Here is a 23,965-nt window from a genome sequence, read left to right as displayed (position 1 = left end):
CTGGACCAGACTGACCTCTGGAACATGCTTGAGAAACAAGAACAAGACCGTTCATAGCAACCACAGGGTCCGGCCACCAGAGGGCAAAGTGAGCACAGACATGGAAAATAGTCACAATCGTGACAGGAAGCAACTGCTTGCCCTGGGATTTGTAGCATGGAATGTTTCCATGATTTAGATTTCTGACAGGTACTTGTGACCTAGCTTGGCCATTGTTGGAAACAGGATACTGGGCTAGATGAACCATTGGTCTGACCCAGTATGGCTACTTTTATGTTCTCCTTTGTTATGTAAATTCACCCAAGGCAGTGTATAGCAAGTATAGTTTAACATAAGACTTACAAATTTTTAAACAGTATTACAAGAGTGAAATAACCAAGTATAAACATAAATACAATAAATGAGGTAAACTTGAAAACAGCAAATTGAAACCTAATAATAGCATGAAACAGTATCAAAAATATACACAGCAGCAGCACTGAAATTCAAATAACAGAGATATAATGCAGTGTTAGCAGAATGCTAATGATACACCTAATAAACAGGCATTAGAACATATAGCTGAGGGACCAAGTGCAGATATATGATATAGCCGAGGGACCAAGTACAGATATATGATGGGGAAAAGGTGCATGGTACAGAGTCAGTTGGGATAAATAGGTGTAATGGAAGTGAATTTTAAAGATTGTTTTTCAACTCTGTCTTGATCGACCAGTGCACTCAGGGTCTGTATTGTTGATTAGAAGTAATTCTGTTTAAAAATGATTGTTTAACCTTAACTGTGTGAAAATAAGTTGGAATGCAGAAGATAAGACACAGCTCTAATTAATTTGGTATGTGAAGGTCAGGATGGTGCTTGCTTTCCAGGTCCAGCCTGGCTACCTGGAGTTGGACAGCATGTGACCATATTCCCACAGTATGGCTTGTTTACAGAGAAGCATTCTGTAATTTTCCTCAGGTCTGAACATGAGCTCTAAGCGTAATAAAAAGGGGGGCTTGTTACAGCAGAGTGGGAGCTCATCTGTGAGTAACGTGCGCAGAGGATCTGTTCCTGGTCTAAAAAGCTCCTGGCTTTCGCTGTAATGCCCCCCCCCCCAGCTGATGATAAGAGCCTGGATGATGTAAGGACCAGTGATATTGTATGTATATAGTGTATTATTGCTTCTTTTCCTGGTCTAAGAACTCTTGGTATTGCTTAGATGTAGAGACCAGTGATGTAATGATTGTTTAGCTAATCATTGTGTGTATATAGCTAATCATTGTCTATATCCTAATCATTGTAGATTTTATCTCCTCTAATAAAGGTTTCATTTACTCAATATGAATCCAAAAGAATCCACGGTACTTATTGAGTAGCCTGTGTCAGTGAGACAGGCTGTAAATCCATAGCAGTAGAATAGATGTTTGACCAAACTCAAGGTCTTTGTAACAGTTTAGCAAGAAATGAACTAATCTGTTATAGTGTGTTGTAAGAGGTTACTGAGAAGATGGTCTCAGGGAAAGCGAGAGCAGCCCCAGGGAGGGAGTATAAGACATGTACAGGTCCCTTATAGACGGGGAATGCGCCCTCTGGTGGTCAAGCAACCAATTAGAATAAGGGATGAGCCTAGGAACCACAATTCCCACAATGCACCTGACCCAACACAAGACTCACAGGAAGTGGAGGGGGAGGAGCAGGATTGGGAGATGGTCTCTGATGAGGGTGATGAAGAGCAGCTGGGGGAGCCCTGGGAGCAGGTAGAGGAGATGGAATGGGATAAAAAGGAGGAGAATGAAGAGGAGAGAATGAAGGTGGTGGCATGTGCACAGACTGCTGGTGCTAAGGTGAAGAGCTTCCTGGCTAAGGTATTGCCTCAACTGTCTGAAAAGGGGAGGACAGGATTGATACAGCTGGGAAGGAACCTGTGGCAGCAAGTGCTTAAGAAGGTTAAGGGTACAAGAAGTTAAATACTGTCTGTTGTAAGGAACTGAGGTTTAACCTGATAATTGGTGACTATCTGAGAAGAGGAGGAAGGTGGTGTTAGCGGTTATTGGACTATGTTCAGTAAATAAACAGGAAATCTCTGTTTGGCATTGTGCAAGGGAAACTTGTCAAGGACTTTAAAGTGAGATCATTTTACTGTGTTGCTGAGGTCACTACAACTGAACTGATGTGAATAAAAGTGAACCCCTTTATTATAAGACTGCTGGAGTTTCTGTCCGTTTGTTGGGGTTATCAGTAAAGGGCAAGCTAAAGGAGCAGTCACTCAAGGAAGCTGTGGCCGGAGGGGCAGAGAACAGGAATTCACCAGTGTCAAAGGAGATAGAAGCTGGCACGGCAGCATATCTGCTACGCAGGGTTGGTCCTGGCCAGATCCTGGAAGGGTGACCCAGTGTCAGTGTGTGGCAAGCTAGTCCAGGTGAAGAATGAATGTATAGTCAGTCACCCTATGTATTAAAGGCTTGGGAGAAAAGCCAGGTTTTCACCTGCTTCCTGAAGTAGAGGTAGTCTCAAATTGTACGTAGTGCCTCTGGAAGTAAATTCCAGAATATGAGAGCTACTCCTGAGAAGGCTCACTGGCAGGTATCACATCATACAATTTCTTTTGACAAGGGTACAGATAATGCTTGAGAGGACCTTAGAGGTCTCAATGGTGTGTAAAGGGCTAACTATATGTAGGTACAGTAAGTTTTTGGTGGATTTTAGAGGACTCACACTTTCCACCATAAGTGGAACAGTTAAGAGTGAAATATGGGCCTAGGCTCCCTTCTCTACAATGCACTGTACTGACCACTAGGCTACTTAAGGGACCTGCTTGCTGTTCTAATAGGACTAACCATAACAGCTGAAGCTGTCATAGAACATGGTTTGTACTGTTTCTTTTACATCTTTGGGGGAGGGGGTAGGAGGGGGTCAGTGACCACTGGAGGAGTAAGGGAGTCATGCCATAATCCCTTCAGTAGTCATCTGCTCATTTTGAGTAACTTTTTATGACTTTTGTCATGTTTGAAACAGGTCTAGATCAAAACTTCTATCTTTTAGCCCTGGACATTGTTGCTTTGTTCCATTATGGCAGAAAAACATCCCCAGTTTTAGGAAAGCCCAAATCCCACCCCAACACACCCTTGACATACTCTAGACATGCCCACTTGTGATTTGGATGCACTGCTGATGAACTGCATAGAAAAACATCTCTACAATGAGTTTCAAAAATAGCAATTGGGATGTTTTAGACCAAAATAAACATCCATCTGTCGCATTGTGCTGCCTTTTGGATGTTTTTCTGTTTAAAAAATGAGCCCCTATGTCAGGGGCGTAGCCAGACACCCAATTTTGGGTGGGCCTGGGCCCAAGATGGGTGGGCAGAAGAACCTCGCCCCATCCCACAGGTGATTTGGTCTCTCCTTCTCTCGCCTGCATGCCACATGGTCTCTCAAACATCACCCCCTCTCCTGTATACCTTTTAAATAGCATATTTTCACCAGCAGCGAGCAGCAACTAATTCACACTGCTCATGTTGGCTCCACACCCTTCCCTCTCATGCAACTTCCTGTTTCCACCTAGGCAGAAATAAATCAGAGGGAAGGCTGTGGGGCCGGTACGAGCAGTATGTATGTCACTGCTCACTGCAGGTGAAGATCTGCTACTTACAAGGTATGCAGGAGGTACACTTGTTGGAAGTTTTCAGCTGGTGGGGCATCATAAGTATGCTGCTACTGGGTGGGCCTGAACCCAAAGTGGGTGGGCCTGGGCCCACCCAAGCCCACCCTTGGCTACGCCACTGCCCTATGTAAGTTAAGTAGTTATGTGCAGAACAGCACATAGAGGACATGCTAGCAATTCTGTGCTTAAGTGCACACATATATGAATAAATGCCAGCATTCTAAACATGTACACACATAAGGTACATATAAACTTGCATGCCTAGGTTATAAATTGCCCTTCAGATGTGTCAGAGACAGAGAAGTATTTTACTTTCCCTGGATCCAGAGGTTGAAGAGATAACACAAATGAAAGGAACTGAAATACACTATTTATTTATTTATCACATTTATATCCCACATTTTCCCACTTAATTGCAGGCTTAATGTGGCTTACACAGTACCGTAGAGGTGAGCTCCGGTTCGGTAAAATACAAATACACAATAGAGTAGTAGTCATACAAGTATCATGTGTTTAAAGCAACAAAGGGATAAGAAAGGGATGGTTACAAATGTCCAATACGGTCCATGGTTTTGCTGTGTCGCAGGATGTAGGGATTTAAGTTGGATCTGGGGGTATGCCTTCTTAAACAAGTTGGTTTTCAGTGACTTCCTGAAGTTAAGATGGTTGTGGATTGTTTTCACAGCTTTAGGCAGTGCGTTCCATAGTTGTGTACTTATGTAAGAGAAACTGGATGCATAAGTTGATTTGTATCTGAGACCATTGCAGTCTGGATAATGTAAGTTTAAATAAGTTCAGGATAGTCTGGTTCTGTTTCTGGATGGCAAATATATGAGGTTCGACATGTATCCTGGACCTTCGCCGTAGATAATCCTGTGGAACAGGGTGCAGACCTTGAAGGCAATATGTTCCTTGGTGGGAAACCAATGCATTTTTTCATGAAGGGGTTTGGCACTTTCAAATTTTGATTTACCGAAGATCAGTCTGGCTGCTGTGTTCTGGGCAGTCTGGAGTTTCTTAGTAAGTTGTTCTTTACATCCTGCATAAATTCCATTGCAGTAATCTAAGTGGCTTAATACCATTGATTGTATGAGATTGCGAAATACATCTCTCGGGAAGAAAGGTTTTATACGTTTAAGTTTCCACATTGAGTGGAACATTTTCTTTGTGGTGGAATTTACTTGGCTTTCAAGTGTCAGGTTGTGATCTATTATAACGCCGAGTATTTTTAGGCTATCTGAAATAGGGAGGGTGTGGTCTGGGGATGTTTAAGATTGTAGGTTTGAACTTATTGTGTTGAGATGAAAGGATGAGGCAATGGGTTTTTTCAGTGTTCAGTTTCAGTTGGAATGAATTTGCCCATGAGTCCATTTTGTTCAGACCGATCTTGATTGCATTGGCGATTTCTGTCAGGTCGTGTCTGAAAGGAATATAAATTGTGACATCATCTGCATTCATCTGCATAGATGAACGGGTTAAGGCCTAGATTGGATAAGGATTTGGCCAGTGGAATCATCATTCTGTTGAAGAGTGTTAGTGATAGTGGTGATGATATGCTTGAATTCGATTTTATTTGATATGTTCTAGAGGTTAAAAAACCTTTAATCCAGCTAAGTATATTTCCACCAATCCCAAAGTAGTCAAGAAGATTTAGTAGGATATTATGATTTACCATGTCAAATGCGCGCGACATGTCGAATTGGAGGAGAAATATACTTTTACCTGTAGCTATTTCCTGAATTTGGCCAGAAGAGTAACTATTACAGTTTCAGTCCTATGCAGGGGGCGAAATCCTGATTGTGATTAGTGTAATATAGAGAACTTGTTCAGGTTGTTTGTAAGCTGTTTAGTCACCATGCTTTCCATCAATTTAACTACTAGTGGGATAGAAGCAACTGGGCGGTAGTTGGTGAGATCATTGGTCTTTTTCTTGGTGTCCTTTGGTATTGAGGTGAGTAGGATATTACCATATTCCTCAGGGAAGAAACCTTGTTGAAGCATGGGATGGCTGATGAACATGACTACCCACTTGTCCTGGAATAGTGTGAAGAACTAATGGAAAGAAAATTATCAGGTAAGAATTTCTCCTCAGTTTTGCAACCTCTTTCAGCCCTTCTTATTTTGTCCTTCACAGTAGGTGAGTGTATTCTCATTGTGCTTTGTCTGTGGACACTGTGATTCCAGTGCTTCCTGTGCTAATGAAGAGGTTTGGACATAGCAGAACTCTGTAAGTTTTGTCTGGCTCAAAGTGGTGTGGAAGCCTCCGATGTCCCGGCTTGCATTTCCCTCAAGTCTAAGGTTCCCTAAGGGGGTATGGCTGAAACAACTGATGCAGAGATTCCAGTGATGACAGTGGCCTTGATTGTTGGCAAAAACTACCACCATATTGTCTGCAGTGTCTGCTCTAGAGCAGCTCCCGCTCTTGGAGCTGATTTCTCTTGCTTCCACATCACAGGGCCCATTTGCGCAGCAGGAAACTTCTGGGGTGGATTTTTCCTCTGATTTTATTTTGGCCATGTACAAGGTGGGGGAGGGGGCTTTGGGGGCCTGGGACCCCCCATTTTGGGTTCAGGCCCCCTCCAAACATGTAGCTGGAACTCCTCACACATGCCCAGTTCGCAAGAACTGAACATGCGCAGGGAGTTTTAGCGTTGGCGACTGGAGTCTTCTTTTGTATAGCAGTGTGAGGAGGAAGGGAGCACCTCGGCAATTAATTTCTTTGGTCGACAAGGCTTCAGCATCCCCGCCAGACATTTAATGGGAATTGCATGCTTGGAGGGGGCCTGAGCCCAAAGTGGGGGAAATCTTGCGCAAAATCCTTTCTAGAGTTGTGCAGGTGCTGCAGTCATTGGGCTGGGTAGTCATCCTGGTCAAAAGTCATCTGGAGTCGTTGCAGAGCCTGGAATATTTGGGAGTTCGTTTCGACACCAAACTAGGCAGGATGTTTTTTCCAGGGGCAAGAATACAGAAGCTGCAGGCCCAGGTTTGCTTTCTTCATCACCCCATGTTCTTGGCTTTATGGTGGCATGTCTGGAAGGGGTGCAGTGGACTGGGGTCCACATGAGACTGCTTCAGACAGCACTGCTATCATGGCAATCCCCCCAGAAGCAAGATTTAGAGGAGAATTTCCCCTTCGGGAACTGGTGAAGCACAGCCTGCAGTGGTGGCTGCAGACACACAATCTGGCGGGGGGGGGGGGGGGGGGGAGGGGTGTGAGTACCCCCCCCCCCCCCCCCAGTGGACTGTGGTGACAACTGATGCCAGTCTCAAGACTGGGAGGCACATTAACTAGGACACGTGGCTCAGGGCCATTGGTTGGCCAAAGAGGAGCAGCGCTGGTCAATTAACAGACTGGAAACTATAACAATTCATCTGGCACTGTAGTCTTTCCATGAGCTCCTACAATGCAAGGTGGTGCGAGTCATGTTGGACAATGCAACAGCAGTGACCTACATCAATCACCAGAGAGAGTCACGAAGAGCCACCTGGTGGCGCTAGAAGCTGCTCTTTTCAAGTCCTAGATGGAGTGCCATCTAATGTATCTTTCCTCCACGTGTAATGGACTTGGACAGTGTTCAGATGGATTACCTCAGCAGGAACTTTCTTGATCTAGGAGACTGGAGCTTAGGACAAGAAGTTTTTGCCCTTATTGTGTGCAAGTGGGGGCTTCTGATCATAGAAATCATAGCAACTTTCCACAATTTATTTATTTATTACATTTGTATCCCACATTATCCCACCTCTTTGCAGGCTCAATGTGGCTTACAATTCAACGTGGATACTGGAAATAGAAGATTATACATTTGGTTTTACAGAAAGCTTTGGGTACATGATGGTGAAATACATGATAGTGTTAGAGCAAAAACATTAAAGAACATTTCTGGCTATCTTAAAGAATGAACAGTTACACGTGTTGATCTTTTTGGTATATTCTGTCGAAGAGATAGGTTTTCAGTAGTTTGCGGAAGTTGGTCATTTCATAGACCATTTTCAGGTTGCGTGGCAGCGCGTTCCAGAACTGTGTGCTTGTATAGGAGAAAGTTGATGCATGCATTAATTTGTATTTCAAGCCTTTACACATGGGAGGATGAAGATTGAGTAATGTGTGAGAGGATTTTTTCGTGTTTCTGGGCGGTAGTTCTATTAGGTCTGACATGTAGGCTGGGGCGTCACCATGGATGACTTTATGGACCAAGGTACAGATTTTGAACGTGATGCGTTCTTTGAGTGGGAGCCAGTGTAGTTTTTCACATAGGGGTTTTGCGCTTTCGTATTTTGGTTTGCTGAATATAAGTCTGGCTGCTGTGTTCTGGGCTGTCTGGAGTTTTTTGAGTATTTGCTCTTTGCAGCCGGCATAGAGTGAGTTACAATAGTCCAGATGACTAAGTACCAATGATTGTACCAGGTTGCGGAAGACATTCCTTGGGAAAAATGGTCTGACTCTTTTTAATTTCCACATTGAGTGAAACATCTTTTTAGTTATGTTTTTCGCATGATTCTCGAGTGTTAGGTGTCGGTCAATGGTGACTCCGAGAATTTTTAGGGTGTCCGAAACTGGTAGACTTAGTTTAGGTGTGTTGATGGTGGTAAATTCCTTCTTGTTGTATTGCGAGGTGAGTACTAGGCATTGGGTTTTTTCTGCATTTAGTTTCAATTGAAATGCATCTGCCCAGGAGTTCATAATACGTAGGCTTTGGTTGATTTCATAGGAGATTTCTCTTAGATCATGTTTGAATGGGCTAAAGATCGTTACATCATCAGCGTATATATATATATATATATGGGTTTAGATTCTGATTCGATAGTAATTTAGCCAAGGGTGTCATCATCAGGTTGAATATGGTCGGTGAGAGGGGAGATCCCTGTGGAACTCCACATTCAGGTGTCCAAGTAGCTGATGTAGTCGAATTTGAAGTCACTTGATATGAGCGGGTGGTTAAGGACCCTTTAAACCAATTGAGAACGTTGCCTCCGATTCTGAAGTATTCAAGGATGTGTAATAAAATTCCATGGTCAACCATGTCAAATGCGCTTGACATGTCGAATTGTAACAGTAGTATGTTGTTGCCGTTTGCTATCAATTGTTTGAGTTTGGTTATAAGCGTGACTAGTACGGTTTCCGTACTATGATTAGAGCGAAATCCTGACTGGGAATCGTGTAGTATTGAGAACTTGTTTAGATACTCTGTAAGTTGTTTGGTCACCATGCCTTCTGTTATTTTGGTGATTAAGGGAATAGATACTACTGGTCTATAGTTCGTTAGTTCATTGGCATTTTTCTTTGCATCCTTGGGTATGGGGGTGAGTAAAATGTTGCCTTTCTCCCCTGGGAAGAGTCCATTTTGTGACATAAAGTTCACATGGTTAGTTAGGTCCATTATAAATTGTTGGGGGGGCCAACTTCATGAGGTTGTTTGGGCATATATCTAATTTGCAGTGAGATTTGGCGAATCTTTTAATTGTTTGTAAGATAAGATCTTCTGGTAATATAGTAAATTCAGTCCAGATCCTGTCTGATGGGTAGACTCCAGGGTCTGGGTCTAGGCACTCTAGGAGTGTAGTGTATTCGATTGGGCTGGCTGGTATTTTGAGTCACAGTTGTATGATTTTCTCCTTGAAGTATTTCGCCAAGTCGTTGGCTCCTGGTGTGTCTTTACTGTTGTTGGTGACTGGGGTAGTGCCAAATAATTTATTCACAAGTTGGAAGAGTTTGTGTGTGTCTTTGTAGTTTGGCCCAACTTCAGTTTTGTAGTATTGTCTTTTGGTTTGTCTTATGGTATATTTGTATTTCCTTCGGAGATGTTTCCAGGCATTAAGAGTGGGATCGTCTTTCTTTTTGTTCCACGCACGTTCTAGTTTTCTGACTTGTATTTTGAGTTTTTTCAATTCTTCATTGAACCATGGTATTGAGTTTTTTTCTGTGCGAGGTTCTGGTTTGGATTGGGGCAATGTTATCTAGTATTAATTTACATCTATTATCCCATTTGGAGAGGAATTGGATTGTGTCTGTCTTTATTGTCCATCCGTTAATGTAGATCTGTTGCCAGAATTCATCCGGATCTATTTTTCCCCTTGTGGTGTAAGTTTTTCGTATTTGTTTGTTTGGTAGGTCTTTCATTCTCCATTGGAGGGTAATATGTGCTTTGTAATGGTCTGACCACAGTGTAGGTGACCATTTAGTGTTAGTTAATATAAAGTTTGTGTCGTGGTCAAATTTGTGTGTTATGATGTCTAATGTGTGTCCTTTTTTGTGTGTTGGTTGCGTATTTGGTCCATGTAGATCCCATAGTTGTAGGAACTCTTTGCAGTCTTGAGTACTTGTTGTGGTGAGATCTTCCAGATGTAAGTTAATATCTCCTATTATGATGAGGTTAGAGGAAGAGATACAGGTGTTCGAGATAAAGTCCATGAAGTGTGTTTGGCTATCTCACCAGTTGCCTGGTGGTCTGTAGAGTATGACTGTGTTAAGGTGTTCCTTCAAATTTGGGTGACTTATACTTATGGAAGCAATTTCAAGTTGTGGCAGTATGGATTCAGCTATGTTTGTGATGTTGAACTCAGATTTGTATATTATGGCTATTCCTCCTCCTCTTTTTCCATTTCTTGTCCAGTGTGTAATTTTGTATCCTGGTGGGCATAATTCTAAAATTATAGGGTCTTGAAGGTTATGGATCCAGGTTTCAGTGATAAATAGGAAATCAAGGTTGTCTGCAATGATCCAGTCTGTTATGGTCTCTGTTTTGGTTATTACTGATCTGGCGTTTATATATCCCATTTGGATTGAACGGTAAGGTTCAATTTGGGGCGTTGATGTCTTAATTTTTATTAGTTGTCTGTTTTCCTGATGTCTAGTTTTGTTGTGTCCTTTCTTCCCTTTCTGTTGGTTGTTTCCGTATATATTTGTTTTTCCTTTTAATTGATTGTTGTTCTTTTGTTCTGGTGGGTTATGCGTAAATTGTATATGGGGTGCATGTGTTGTAGGCAGATTGGTGTCTGTGTTAGGAATAGTCCATGCATGATATATTAGGGGGAGGAAGTAGATTATCATAATCAGTTTGTTGGTGTTCATATTGGCAGTTATTCTGAGGTCCGTAGTAAGTATTTAAATTTATGTAGCAGGTGATAGATCGAGTCTCTTTATGGTGTTATTAGATGTCTGGTAGGTCGTTTATAGAACATTTAAAAGGTAGGCATTCAAGACGTTTAGAAGTAAGGCAGATTGAGAGGTTTTGGCATGTGTTTAAAGGTAGCGAGGCAAGTTAATACATTTATGTTGGCATTAAACATTTAAGTGAAATAAATCATTTATAATGCAAGGCACTTAGAAACATTTGTAAGCAAGGCATTAAAAGCAAAGCATTCGAAAAACCTTCAGATGCATTTTAGAATAGCAGTGCAGTTAAGACATTTAGCATTTGAAAAACATTGAGATGCATTTAAGAGTAGCAGTGCAGTTGCCAAGATTACTCAATCCTTTAGCCGGAGGAAGGACAGTCTCTCGGAAGGATTGGATGCCTTGGTGCAGGAGTGGCCGCAGGAGCGGAAGACCTGGGTCCACTATGTATGAAGATACACGTGAAGAGGAATAGTGTTACCAGCAAGGCCCTTCCAAGAAACACCAGGAGACAAACAATATGATGAAAAAAACTTTATTCTTCTAATACCCGACACGGCACCGTGTTTCGACTATGCCTGCCTCAGGGGTCTATAATAAACAAAACATTGAGTATGTAGCTTAAAAACATATGTATGAGAAATGAGGTACATACAAGTTTGCATAAGACTGAACTAGGCCTTGCAATGCCTTATACGGTCTGTGCCAGAGCCGGTGGTGGGCAGCGGGACTGGTGGTTGGGAGGCAGGGATAGTGCTGGACAGACTTGTACGGTCTGTGCCAGAGCCGGTGGTGGGCAGCGGGACTGGTGGTTGGGAGGCAGGGATAGTGCTGGACAGACTCGTACGGTCTGTGCCAGAGCTGGTGATTGGGAGGCAGGGCTGGTGGTTGGGAGGTGAGGATAGTGCTGGGCAGACTTATACAGTCTGTGCCAGAGCCGGTGGTTGGGAGGAGGGGCTGGTGGTTGGGAGGCGGGGATAGTGCTGGGCAGACTTATACGGTCTGTGCCCTGAAGAGCACAGGTACAAATCAAAGTAGGGTATACACAAAAAGCAGCTAATATGAGTTATCTTGTTGGGCAGACTGGATGGACCGTGCAGGTCTTTTTCTGCCGTCATCTACTATGTAACTATGTATGTCTAACCGACTGTAGATTAAAAAGTTAAGTGCAATTATCCCGTACTATTGTTCAATAGACGGTTATCGTTATTTTGAACGATTAAAGTAAGGCGCAGAAGCCATATATATGTGTAAAATAAAATAAAAATTAAAAGGAGGTTTTTACTCTTGATGATTTAAAGGTTCTCCCTAATGTTGATATTATCAATGAAGGAGTGTCCCTTTATGATTTGAGGTCTTTCCTCCTAATAAAAAAATATATCAGATACAATAGTGGATATCATTTTTGGATACAAATAGACAAGACAGAGTAACAGGAGTTAGAAAATAAGGGGACTCAATTAAAGAAAGTTGCATATGAGGTCAGAAGGTGCTTGAATATTAAAAGAAAATTTAAACAAATGTGTCTCTTACAGAGAGCTCACACAACACATGCCCTTTCCCATTTAACAGTTTCCTTCCCAACTACTGTTCCCTCTAAGCTGAGTTGCTGTCCTCTAATTGCATTGCTACCAGTAGGGGGTGGTGCTTCAATGTTGTGTTTTCATTTTCTAGGGACAGGCAGGTTCCCTGGATTCTGCAGAACTTGCCTGTACCTCAATATTGAAAACATGATAGTGAAACAGCACCCCCCACTGGCAGGACTGTAGTTGGAGGACTCCTGCTCAGCTTGTAGGGAACAGTGCTCCCAACTGCCTCAGCAACTAGCCACAGTTCAAAGATAGGCTCGAAGCAGCACGAGCCCTGTCACTCTGTAAGCTCCTGCTCCTTGCAACCCTTGTATTGCACTGAATATCAGAGTTCTTTTTTGGTTGCTTTGTTTTTCATCCTACACATTCTCTCACATTGTCTAGCATCACTCCCCTTTTGTCGACCGGCTCTTGCCTTGCTTTCAGTTTCAACTGTCATTTCTATGCTGCGCCTGCACTTCTGAGCCAGCACAAGGCCTCAATAACCCAACTTCTTTTTAATTGAGCACCTGCGCGGCAGTATCCCTCTCTATCCCTACAACCATAGGTGCCGACTCCGTGGGTGCTGTGGGTGCTCAAGCACCCCCAATAATTTGGCAGTGGCACGTGACGATGTGACGTGAGCATAAAGTCCCTCCCGCCCGGTCCCGCTCCCTGCACACTGTCCCGACTCCCGACTCCTTCCCTGCTGCACCGCTGTGCTGTCCGCCTGCCAGCTCCGCCTCCTTCAATGTTCCGGACTGACTCTGTCTCCGTGTCAGTGCAGACACTGCCTTCGCCGTCGGAAGCTTTCCCTCTGGCTCTGCTCTGTTGCAGTTTTCGGTCCCGCATAGGCGGGATGATCATCATCATGCTGCAACAGAGGCAGAGCACAGAGGAGCTTCCGGCGCCGCCATCGCAAAAGCCCGAACTTAGGCAGTGGCAGGCCGGTGGCGCCATGCGTGAGTGCATGTCCTCGGTCCTCCTGTCCCACCTGAGTCCCAGGCCAGCTCCCGAGTCCCGCTGCAGTCCCGACCCTGCCATGGCCCGCCCACACAGCTTCATTGTTTCAACTTCCGGGCCCACCAGCAGTGTGCAGCAGTTTCCTGTCCCACATAGGCAGGATGCTGAGGCAGAGGGAGAGCTCGGGAGCCTGAGGGCAGCTGTGTATACAGCAGAATTGGGTCTGTGGATGCACCATCGATTGACAGGAAAGTTATCACAAACACCTAACATCCCAGCCCAAGGAGGTAAACTTCTACGGTATTATACTTTGTTATGTCTTGAGATTGTTGAAACGTTCTGAAAACTGAACTTTACAGGCAACTAGAGACCTGATATCCAGAAAACACTTGTACACGTTTATATCGTTCATTTCTTAAAACGTGTTAAAACCCCCTTCAAAATAAATTGTAAAAAAACATTGAATTTGCTTCTTCTTATTCATTTCCAAAGTTGATAACATTATGCAATTTGGAAAGAGAGGACTTTTTGTCTCATAAAAGAACCTGTCCCCTCGTCAGAACCAGGATTATCGCGAACTTTGAATACCCCTCACCCTGGACCCTGGACCCTGTCAAGGGCTTCTTCAGCCGCACATTTATGGCCCAAAACCTCAGCTTCCATCCCACCCCCCCACCTCCTCTGCTCCTTCCCTACCTGCCGATCCGGAGTTGCTGGCCAGCTACTTTTTTTCGGGCATCTGAACCCCTTTCTACTTCAGCTTGATTTCAGACTTTCTCTCCTTTTCCACCCCTTCTGGAAGGCAGCCAGAGGTCACAGGCTTACTGAAACGTGCTGATTGCAAGCAGATGTGCGAGGCATATCTTCAAAGCACTAAGAATTGCAAAGTTACATGGTAACCTATGGAACTTTTCAAGTCTAACTAAAAGTGCCTTGAAAATGAGCCCCAGTAAAGCAGTAGATGGGTCGTTTCAGTCTGTATCTGTAACTCGCTGGACTGCAAGAGATTTCAACTCCCCTGCGCAGCCCAAAACACCAGTTTAAAGCTGCAGTACTGCCTAGGCTCTAAGTCCATAGATCATTATTAAAGTGGGCTTGGGGGAAAATCCACTGCTTATTTCTAGGATAAGCAACATAAAATGTATTGTACTTTTTTGGGATCTTGCCAGGTATTTGTGACCTGGATTGGCCACTGTTGAAACAGGATGCTGGACTTGATGGACCTTCTGTCTGTCCCAATATGGCAACACTTATGTACTTGAGATTCTGAATGGAATCTTGCTACTCTTTGGGGTTCTACATGGAATGTTGTGACACTTTGAAATCCTGCATGGAATCTTGTTATTCTTTAGAATTGTAGAATCTTGCTACTCTTTGGGGTTCTACATGGAATGTTGCTACACTTTGAAATCCTGCATGGAATCTTGTTATTCTTTAGAATTCTAGAATCTTGCTACTCTTTGGAGTTCTACATGGAATGTTGGTAGTATTTGGGTTTCTGCCAGGTACTTGTGACCTGGATTGGCCACTGCTGGAAACAGGATTCTGGGCTTGATGGACCTTTGGTCTGTCCCAGTATGGCAATGCTCCTTTAGATTGTAAGCTCTTCTGAGCAGGGACCGTCCTTAGTTATTAATTTGTACAGCGCTGCGTAACCCTAGTAGCGCTCTAGAAATGTTAAGTAGTAGTAGTAGTTATGTATTTATGAATCAGAATAAGGCAGCGCGCCTGGTTGGGGGAGGGGGCTCTAATAGAAGTCGGCTCCGTGGGTGCTTGAGAAAATTCCTTGTATGTGTCCAGGGAGAGGTTGTTTCCACTGGGCTTAGCACCCCCAATAATTTTGAAAAGTTGGCTCCTATGCCTACAACCATCTGACCCCATTATGAACAGGGGATTGAATTCACTAGTACAACTTCAGAGCCCTGCCCAGCTCTCCTGGAGTTGTGCTGGAACTTTCATATACCTTTCCATGGTCTCCTGTACTAGGCCGCTCTGACCAGGCTCCTCTTCTGTGTATATACCCCAGATCCACTATTCATGGCACTGATCTTTGCTGCTTTCTGATGTCCCAGGTCGCCTCAACTAGATCTAGAGTGCCACTTTCCACACCTCTGCATTTGCCTCTGTGTTCTGTATTTGGCTGTCTATGTTTTGTGTATGAAGAAGTCTGCAAATTATCTATAATTTAGTGGACAGTACACTGTTCTTACAGTGCATGACATCAACAGGAAGAAAATGCCAGTCTGAGAGTTTTGAAAGTGATAGCATGCTGGCATAGACTGTATATGATGCTTAGCAGCCAAGGGATGGATTTCTGCTGGTGAGTTAGGTTAATTGAGAGAGATAGTTAAATAAAGAGAAATGTGGGGCATTAATGGGAACGTGGAAGGAGGCGTGGAGGGGCATAATCGAAAGGGACGTCCAAGTTTTCATGAGGACATCCTTGTAGAATGTCCCAATGGAGGGGCGGGGAAACCCGTATTATCGAAACAAGATGGACGTCCATCTTTTGTTTCGATAATACGGTCGGGGACATCCAAATCTTGAAATTTAGGTCGTCCTTACAGATGGTCGTCCATAGACTTGGTCATTTCTGATTTTTGGCGATAATGGAAACCAAGGACGCCCATCTCAGAAACGACCAAATGCAAGCCCTTTGGTCATGGGAAGAGCCGGCATTTGTAGTCCACTGGTCCCCCTGACATGCCAGGACACCAACCGGGCACCCTAGGGGGCACTGCAGTGGACTTCAGAAATTGCTCCCAGAAACATAGCTCCCTTATCTTGTCTGCTGAGCCCCACAACCCCCCCCAAAACCCAAAACCCACTACCCACAAGTGTACCCCAGTACCATAGCCCTTATGGGTGAAGGTGGCACCTAGATGTGGGTACAGTGGGTTTGTGGTGGGTTTTGGAGGGCTCACATTTACCACCACAAGTGTAACAGGTAGGGGGAGGGATGGGCCTGTGTCTGCCTGCCTGAAGTGCACTGCACCCACTAAAACTGCTCCAGGGACCTGCATACTGCTGTCATGGACCTAAGTAAGACATTTGAGGCTGGCATAGAGGCTGGCACAAAATATTTTGAAAGATTTTTTTGAGGGTGGGAGGGGGCTAGTGACCACTGGAGGAGTAAGGGGAGGTCATCCCCGATTCCCTCTGGTGGTCATCTGGTCATTTCAGGCACCTTTTTGTGGCTTGGTCGTAAGAAAAACAGGACCAGGTAAAGTCGTCCAAGTGCTCGTCAGGGACGCCCTTTTTTTCCATTATGGGTCGAGGACATCCAAGTGTTAGGCACGCCTAAGTCCCGCCTTCACTACACCTCAGACATGCCCCCAGGAACTTTGGCCATCCCTGCAAACGAAAGTAGTTGGGGACGTCCAAAATCGGCTTTCCATTATACCGATTTGGATGACCCTATGAGAAGGACACCCATCTTCCGATTTGTGTTCAAAAATGGGCGTCCTTCTTTTTCAAAAATGGGCCTGTAAGAGAGAGCAGCAGGTGTTGTATAAGGTGGAAATGATGGTGAATTTGAGGAACAGCCTCCCAGTGGAGGTGGTGGAGATGAAAACATCATCTGAATTTAAGAAAGCTTTGGACAAGTACATAGAATCTCTTAGGAAGAGATATGGAGAGTAGATGACATGGATGAGCAGGCTAGATAGGCCATATGGTCTTTATCTGCCTTCATTTTTCTGTGCTTTCCTGAGTTATCAGACCATTAGTTTCCTCCTCCATAGAACTCAGTTTCTTGAAGTAGACAGTGGTGGAGATAAAGAAGCAGCCTGACCATTGTTCCATTAATCTCTTCCAGAACTCATGAGGGGTCAGTATTCAGTCACCTCATTGGATTTATGTGTTTAGCTTAGGCCAATGGAATAAATCTGTATCAAGCAGATTTATTTTAATTATTATAAAGCCTTGTGGTTAAATATGAGAAAGATGGGGTGCAGGATGTAGTAATAGGGATCAGAGTACTATGCTATTCAAGGTGCTGGATTATGAAGGAAGGGACAAAATAGACTCTCCTGGAGAGATATTGTATATCAGTCTCACTCTAACTGGAATCTCAGATGTATCCAAGGCAGTATAGACACAATACCTGTGCAGAGTGGATGAGCTTTTTCATCTTTTTCTATATCATCAATTGTATTATAATGTTGTGTTTCGTGCAGTCCACACAAGTATTCCTATCAAATTAATGTCTCTAAGTTAATGAAGACAGTGGATCCGTAAGGTTATATTTAAAAAGAAACAACCTATATTTCAAGATAAATGAAGACGTCAGGAGCAGATATCCCTTAAGGATGAACCTCTGAGCAGCAGAGCCCAACAGAGACCATATGGTGTCCTCACAGGTGATGTAGCTCAGCTAGAAATAGAGTTGTCACCTCATCATAAGCAATACATTGCTGTCTTTCTTAATCCTTCATTGCAGTTTAGTACTTAATGTTTTCTGCCCATCATTCAAATATTTAGTTAGATAGCACCATCAGAAACTATACAGCATCTGACACCATACCCAGCAACTACATTTGGAGCAGGAAGAGTGAGCATTATCACAGTAGAAGTTGTTTCAGAGCATTAACGATGGAAGCTCATCTGGTTCCGATTGTGTTGATGCTTTGTGACATCCTGTGGAAGACGGCCAAGTGTCAGTGCACACTTGGAAACTACTTATCAATACCACTACGACCAGGTTACCGTAGGGATGGGGATATCATGATTGGAGGACTCATAACTGTAGAGACCTTTAACCCATTTCAAGGTCCATTCTTCACAACTGTTCCCTCATTTGATGGACATACCTTGTAAGTAGCATCATGGCTTAATTCCTATTTGAGACCCAAAATATGAAACCTGTTTAACTTTCTGTAAAAATGTCCACTAACTTACAATCTTTTATCACTACTAGTTGATGAGGAAAAAGAACTCATTTAAGAACCTCACAAATCTACCACCATTATCGGTCCAAAACCCTCCTATTTTAATATAAATACGTGCTCTTAATTATATATAAATCTTAACACTTTTACCAATGTCACACAATAATATAACTGCCAGTGTGAATAGAAATAGTCTGATAGGATATTATATACTATTTCTTGTAAACAAAGCACTATTCTTTTAAAGTAGTTGATTTCAGTAAGGCACTGATGCATTTGCTCCTGACAAAGCTGAAGTTGGCGAAACGAATGGTTCCATTGAGCCTAAGAGCTTATGAGTTCAGAGCAGCTTTAAAAAATAAGTGCTTTGTTTATAAGAAGGAATATATAATATCCCATCCGGCTATTTCTATTCACACCGGCAGTTATATTATTGTGTGACATTGCTGAAAGGGTCAAGTTTAATATATATTTAAGGGCACAGTACTACTACTACTATTTAGCATTTATATAGCGCTACAAAGCATATGCAGCGCTGCACAAACATAGAAGAAAGACAGTCCCTGCTCAAAGAGGTTACAGTAATTATATTAAAATAAGAAGGATTAGGACCGATGATGGTGGTGTTACAAGAAATTATTTATTTTGGGGAAAATAGCTCTAGAGCAACTCGCCACTGCTTATAATTTAAGAGCAGGTGCTGTATTTATATTGATTTCTCTACCAATCACCAAAGGTGATAATTGCAATAAATTAAATAAATTAAGTATACTCAGAACACAAAGAGACCGTATTTTTAGCTTCAAAAAGGTTGATTTAATATACAATTGCACACGAGAGGTAGGTTTTTAAAAGATCTTTACAGGTAATCTGTGCATAAAATAGAACAAAGTAGCAGGTAGGTTAACTTACAAGTCCTTGTTACAGGCATGCTGTGGTCCAGCTGGTTGATGAGCACATGTTTCAGGAGCAAGGCATCAGCAGACCCCAAAGAGAGCAGCAGGTCCCAAGAGGAGGCAGGTCCCAAGAGGAGGCAGGTTCCAAGAGAGCGAGCTGGGCTGTTTCCAGGCCTTTTATAATGTTAGCAGAGAAGCATGGTGTGTGCATGTCCTGGATATTTTGTAAGGCATTATGGTTAATGTAGTCTGTTCACATGACCACATTATAAGTCCTTCTTTCTGCAGATGTCCTGGCGTCCATTTGTCTGATAGATGATGGGAGGGGCAGGTATACCTTTGACAGGCAAATGTCCTGTTTATGCTTCCTCTGAGTTCTTTGTTTTATTCAGGTGCCCACCTTAGTCCATCTTTTGTTAGGTGGGAGGGCAGAGGAAGCTCTTTTGTGTTTGTTAAGTGTTTGTGATTAACTATCCCTGCTCTCAGAAGTTCCCAGAAAAAGGAATGGAGAGAGAGGGGCTTGAAATGAAACTATTCTCTCTGCTGCCGTGTCAAATATATATTTTTAAAAGATACACAAATATATTGGTGTATATATAATCCAGCAAATATGCTACATATTTCAGTAATAAACTGATACCATTACAGTGGTATATTTGTGAGGTTCTTAAATGAGTTCCTTATTGGGAACTATGAGAGTCAATGAATTCTTTTCCCTTGTCAAGTAGTAGTGATAAATGTTTGGAAGTTAGCGGACATTTTTACAGAAACAGGTTTCATATTCTTGGGGCTAGGATTACTACTTTGGTTTGTTTCCTGTGTTTCTGTCATTTTTGGATAGTATTTTAGTTTCTATAGGCTTGAGGGTTTTATTTTGGTTGGTTACTGACATGAATTGGAAAAATAACCTGATGACATTTTAGTAATTCTCTCACATTAAGTCTGAGTATTTTTCCTTTGAAAGGTGACCTGGGGAAAAAGGACCTGCTAAGATTTTCATCTCTTTATTTTTGAATATTTTTCCCTTAAAATCACTGTGAAAAATGCACAAATGTTGTCTCTCTCAAGCCTTCATACACTTCAGGCAGATAAAATATACTTTTCCCTGTGTCCACTTTTTCCAATGAACATGAGTGGGAAAACGCGGGGTACAAATGTAACAAAAAAAAAATAAAGGTTTTTAGACAGCTTTAGATCCTGGGTAAAAGTATTGTGAAAACTGAACTCCGCAGATTTTTCCAAAACACATTTACATTCTGACGCTGTTTTGTATTGAATTACTTTAGATATCCACCATACTCTCCATGAAAGAAAAATTTCATATCTCTTTTTCAGGTTCTCCTGTTCTTTATTTCTTTAACATCCTGTTAATATTGAGCTTTTCATTCTTTTGAAAATACTACTTGTTTGTACCTTATTCAATGCACAAAAGTATTTGAAAACTTGCATTATATCTTCCTTTTCCTTTTCTTCTTCTGTCGAGTATTTCTTTAGCTCCTTCAGCCCCTCTGTGTGTGACTTATTCTTCAGACTAGCATCATTTTGCTCATTTTTGTATGAATGACCTCCATCCTAATTCTCCCTTTGTGCACAAACTTTATTTCTGCTGAGGTCACTACGCCACCTATGGTGGATATCTGATCCTGAGCATCCTAGTAGCCACAGCACTGGATTTTCACTCTCACCAGATCACCACGGCATTTTGTGCTTCCCTCTTTGTCTTCTGTTATCTGGGAAATGGTGACACCTGATAGGAAGGGAAACAAACACGTCCGTTGCAGCAATCCATAGAGTGCACAATTATCTTTCATTACACATTTTCTAAAGCAGCAGTAGTTTACTGCATCAAGACCAGAGTTCTGCACATGCATTAGAGCATTTTGTGCTGTTGCTCAGTCAATGTTTTAATGCACAGATTATTACATCCGATGCTTCACAGCATACAACCGTGAAGTGTTTGCCTGAATATCCAGTGAAACCTAAAAACACACAATCTGTGCAGTAAGAGTTTTGGAAATTTACTTGTATGAAGAGTTTTCAGGCACTGAGGTAGTAACCTGAGGGGTTTCCTGTGAGTTGTCTACCATTTTGCACAAAAGTCTAGTACAGCTACCTTTAAAAATGAATTGGATAGTGAACATTTGCATGAAACTTTAACTAGTCAGCTTCATTGAGGCATGTAGTGATCTCCCACATCACCTCCGCTTCCTCATTGCTCTTAGCCCCTTCCTTTCTCTTCCTTCTCCTCCTCCCTCTCCCCTTCCTATCTTTTCTTTCTTTTCACACTATGGGGCACATCTTCACCTGTGGTGGATGTGAATTTCCACTAACTCTTCCAGCTGTTCTATTATGGATCTGGCCTCATTTTTGTTGCTGGGGATTGGGAATTTCCACCTGTACTTCCAACCATGGCATCTCTCCTGATACCACTTCTTCATCCTACCTCCTTTGGCTCCTGAATAATCTTGGGTGGGGAGTTTATATTGTTGGTTCCGATGTCTATGGATGGGCAGAGAAACAGCAGTGCTAGAGTCCAGTGATTATGGGTGTCTGCATATGGGTAGGATGTATATTTACCTGCTGTGGCCTGAAAGCATGGCTGAAGAATAGATAAAGATATAGGTGAAGAGAAAAATAGGAAAGAAATGCAGTTAATTTGTGCTAAACCTGGAACATGCACGTTTTGCTCTTTGTTATCAGACCAATATGAGAAACAATGCTTCTAACCTTAATCCTAAACCTATTTCTTGTCTACTATTAATGTATGTTTCTGTAGCTTATAGTGTGATGCTAATTTCATATTAAATTATATTTATTGTCATCAAAGTTTTGTAGCATTGAACTATTACAACTTCCTGGCCTTTGTTTCTGCGGTGGAGGAGATTAACAACAGCTCGGAGCTCTTACCCAACCTCACTCTGGGATTCCACATTCATAACCCTTATGATAACTTTTTCTTAACATATAGAGCTGCCATGAGTATATTTTCAGGAATGGACACCGGGATCCCAAATTACAACTGCAAAACATCTGGACCACCGGCTGCTATTATTGAAGGTCTTCCAGCTGAGCTTTCAAGCCAGTTTTCCAGCCTCTCCAGGATATACCACTACCCACAGGTCAGGGAGCATCTTTGATTTCACTTCATTCCCTCTTCTATAAGCCTTCCTTACAGAACCTCTACCTTTAGCAGAATGAAACCAAATTATTAACCACTCACTCTTAATGGTGATAAACTGTAACATTTAAATGATGATTCAGGGCAGGGGAGAGGAGAGGAGAATCGCTAGACATGGATGGTATGGGAGGGGAGAGTCACTGGCCATGGATTGGAGGGGAGGGGAGAATCGTGGCCATGGATGGGATGGGAGGGCAAGGCAGGGCAGAGAAGAATCGCTGGACATGGATGGGATGGGAGGGGAGAATTGCTGGACATGGATGGAATGGGAGGGGAGGGGAGAATCGCAGAACATGGATGAGAGGGTAGGGCAGAGGAGAATCGCTGGACATGGATTGGATGGGATGGGAGAATCGCTGGACATGGAGGGGAGGGCAGGACAGAGGAGAATCACTGGACATGGATGGGAGGAGAGAATCGCTGGACATGGAGGGAAGGGCAGGGGAGAGAGGAGAAATCTCTTAGATGAGAGCCTTCCTAGGGCCCGTTTCATTTTTCACAAAATGGGCTTTGTTGCTTGTTTCATTATAACTAATACATTTTCTTGAATGAAACAAATCAAAGTATCACGCAGCCTGATATTTTCTATCTGGAAACAAAAGGGAATTGCTCAAAATGAACCCAAGCAAAAAGTTGTATGACTGTTTATTTTATTTTATGGCAAACAAGAAGCTGAATGAAGATCCTGTTCCAAGGAATGGCAGTTGTTACGAGGTGGGTACATTTATTATTTTAACGCTGGCTCTAGCCAACTAATTCTCCAGATGGTGAGCCTCACAAGTGAGGCTCAAATTAAAGCCACAGTGGTACAGAGGGATAAGTGAAAAAGTTCAATGTTTAGAAATATCTATGAGACTTGTAGGTCTTGTCTTGAATGGTTACAAAGAGAATGCATATCCTGCAGTTTACTGGTAAAATATTTTACCATATAATTCCCACAGGTTGGGACAAATTGGTGTCTTTCCTGGCACAAAAGGTTGTATTCCTGTTACTTTTATTCTACTTGTGCTTGAGGTCAGTAAGACACATTTTCCTTTGCTTTCAGGAAGTGTAAGTCAGGCTATCTGATACTTTGTTTTATTTGGGGAAGTATATTAGTTGCTTTAAAATAAGAGTTTGTAACAAAACTACTGCTAAGAAAATATCAATAGTTGGCTTTGATCCTGGTGAATTGGGTTTGATTCCCACTGTAGCTTCTAATAACCTTGGGCAAGTCACTTAACCCTCCATTGCCTCAGGTACAAAAATTTAGATTGTGTGCCCACAGTGTGTACAGTGCTGTGTAAATCTAGTAGCACCTTTAGTACATAAGTATTGCCATACTGGGACAGATCACTACTACTACTACTACTACTTAACATTTCTAAAGCGCTACTAGGGTTACGCAGCGCTGTACAATTAAACAAAGAAGGACAGTCCCTGCTCAAAAGAGCTTACAGTCTAAAAGACACAAAATACAGATCAAAGGTCCTTCAAGCCCAGCATCCTCTCTCCAACAGTGGTGAATCCAGGTCACAAGTACCTGGCAAGATCCCAGAAAAGCGCAAACCATTTTATGATGCTTATCCCAGAAATAAGCAATGGATTTTTGTTTTACATTTACTATGTTGTAGCTTCATTGCATGCCCCCTAGTCCTAGTATTTTTGGAAAGCGTAAACAGACACTTCACATCTACCTGTTCCACTCAACTCATTATTTTATAGACCTCTATCA

General features: G+C 42.7%; 1 protein-coding gene across 1 annotated transcript in view; it reads left to right on the top strand.

Annotated features, from left to right (window-relative positions):
* The first annotated feature begins 13,184 nt into the window (after positions 1 to 13,184).
* LOC115464530 (extracellular calcium-sensing receptor-like) overlaps positions 13,185 to 23,965 on the top strand; it is a 48,540-nt gene continuing 37,759 nt past the window's right edge. Inside the window, exons 1-2 of the mRNA XM_030194897.1 lie at positions 13,185 to 13,588; positions 21,901 to 22,192. Of these exons, the coding sequence (XP_030050757.1) occupies positions 13,185 to 13,588; positions 21,901 to 22,192 (696 nt within the window). The remainder of the gene's footprint in view (positions 13,589 to 21,900; positions 22,193 to 23,965) is intronic.

The sequence above is a fragment of the Microcaecilia unicolor genome, chromosome 3 (genome assembly GCF_901765095.1).
Source record: "Microcaecilia unicolor chromosome 3, aMicUni1.1, whole genome shotgun sequence".
Lineage (NCBI taxonomy): Eukaryota > Metazoa > Chordata > Amphibia > Gymnophiona > Siphonopidae > Microcaecilia > Microcaecilia unicolor.
Note: the sequence above shows the minus strand (reverse complement) of the source record. Positions and strands in the feature narration are given on the sequence as shown.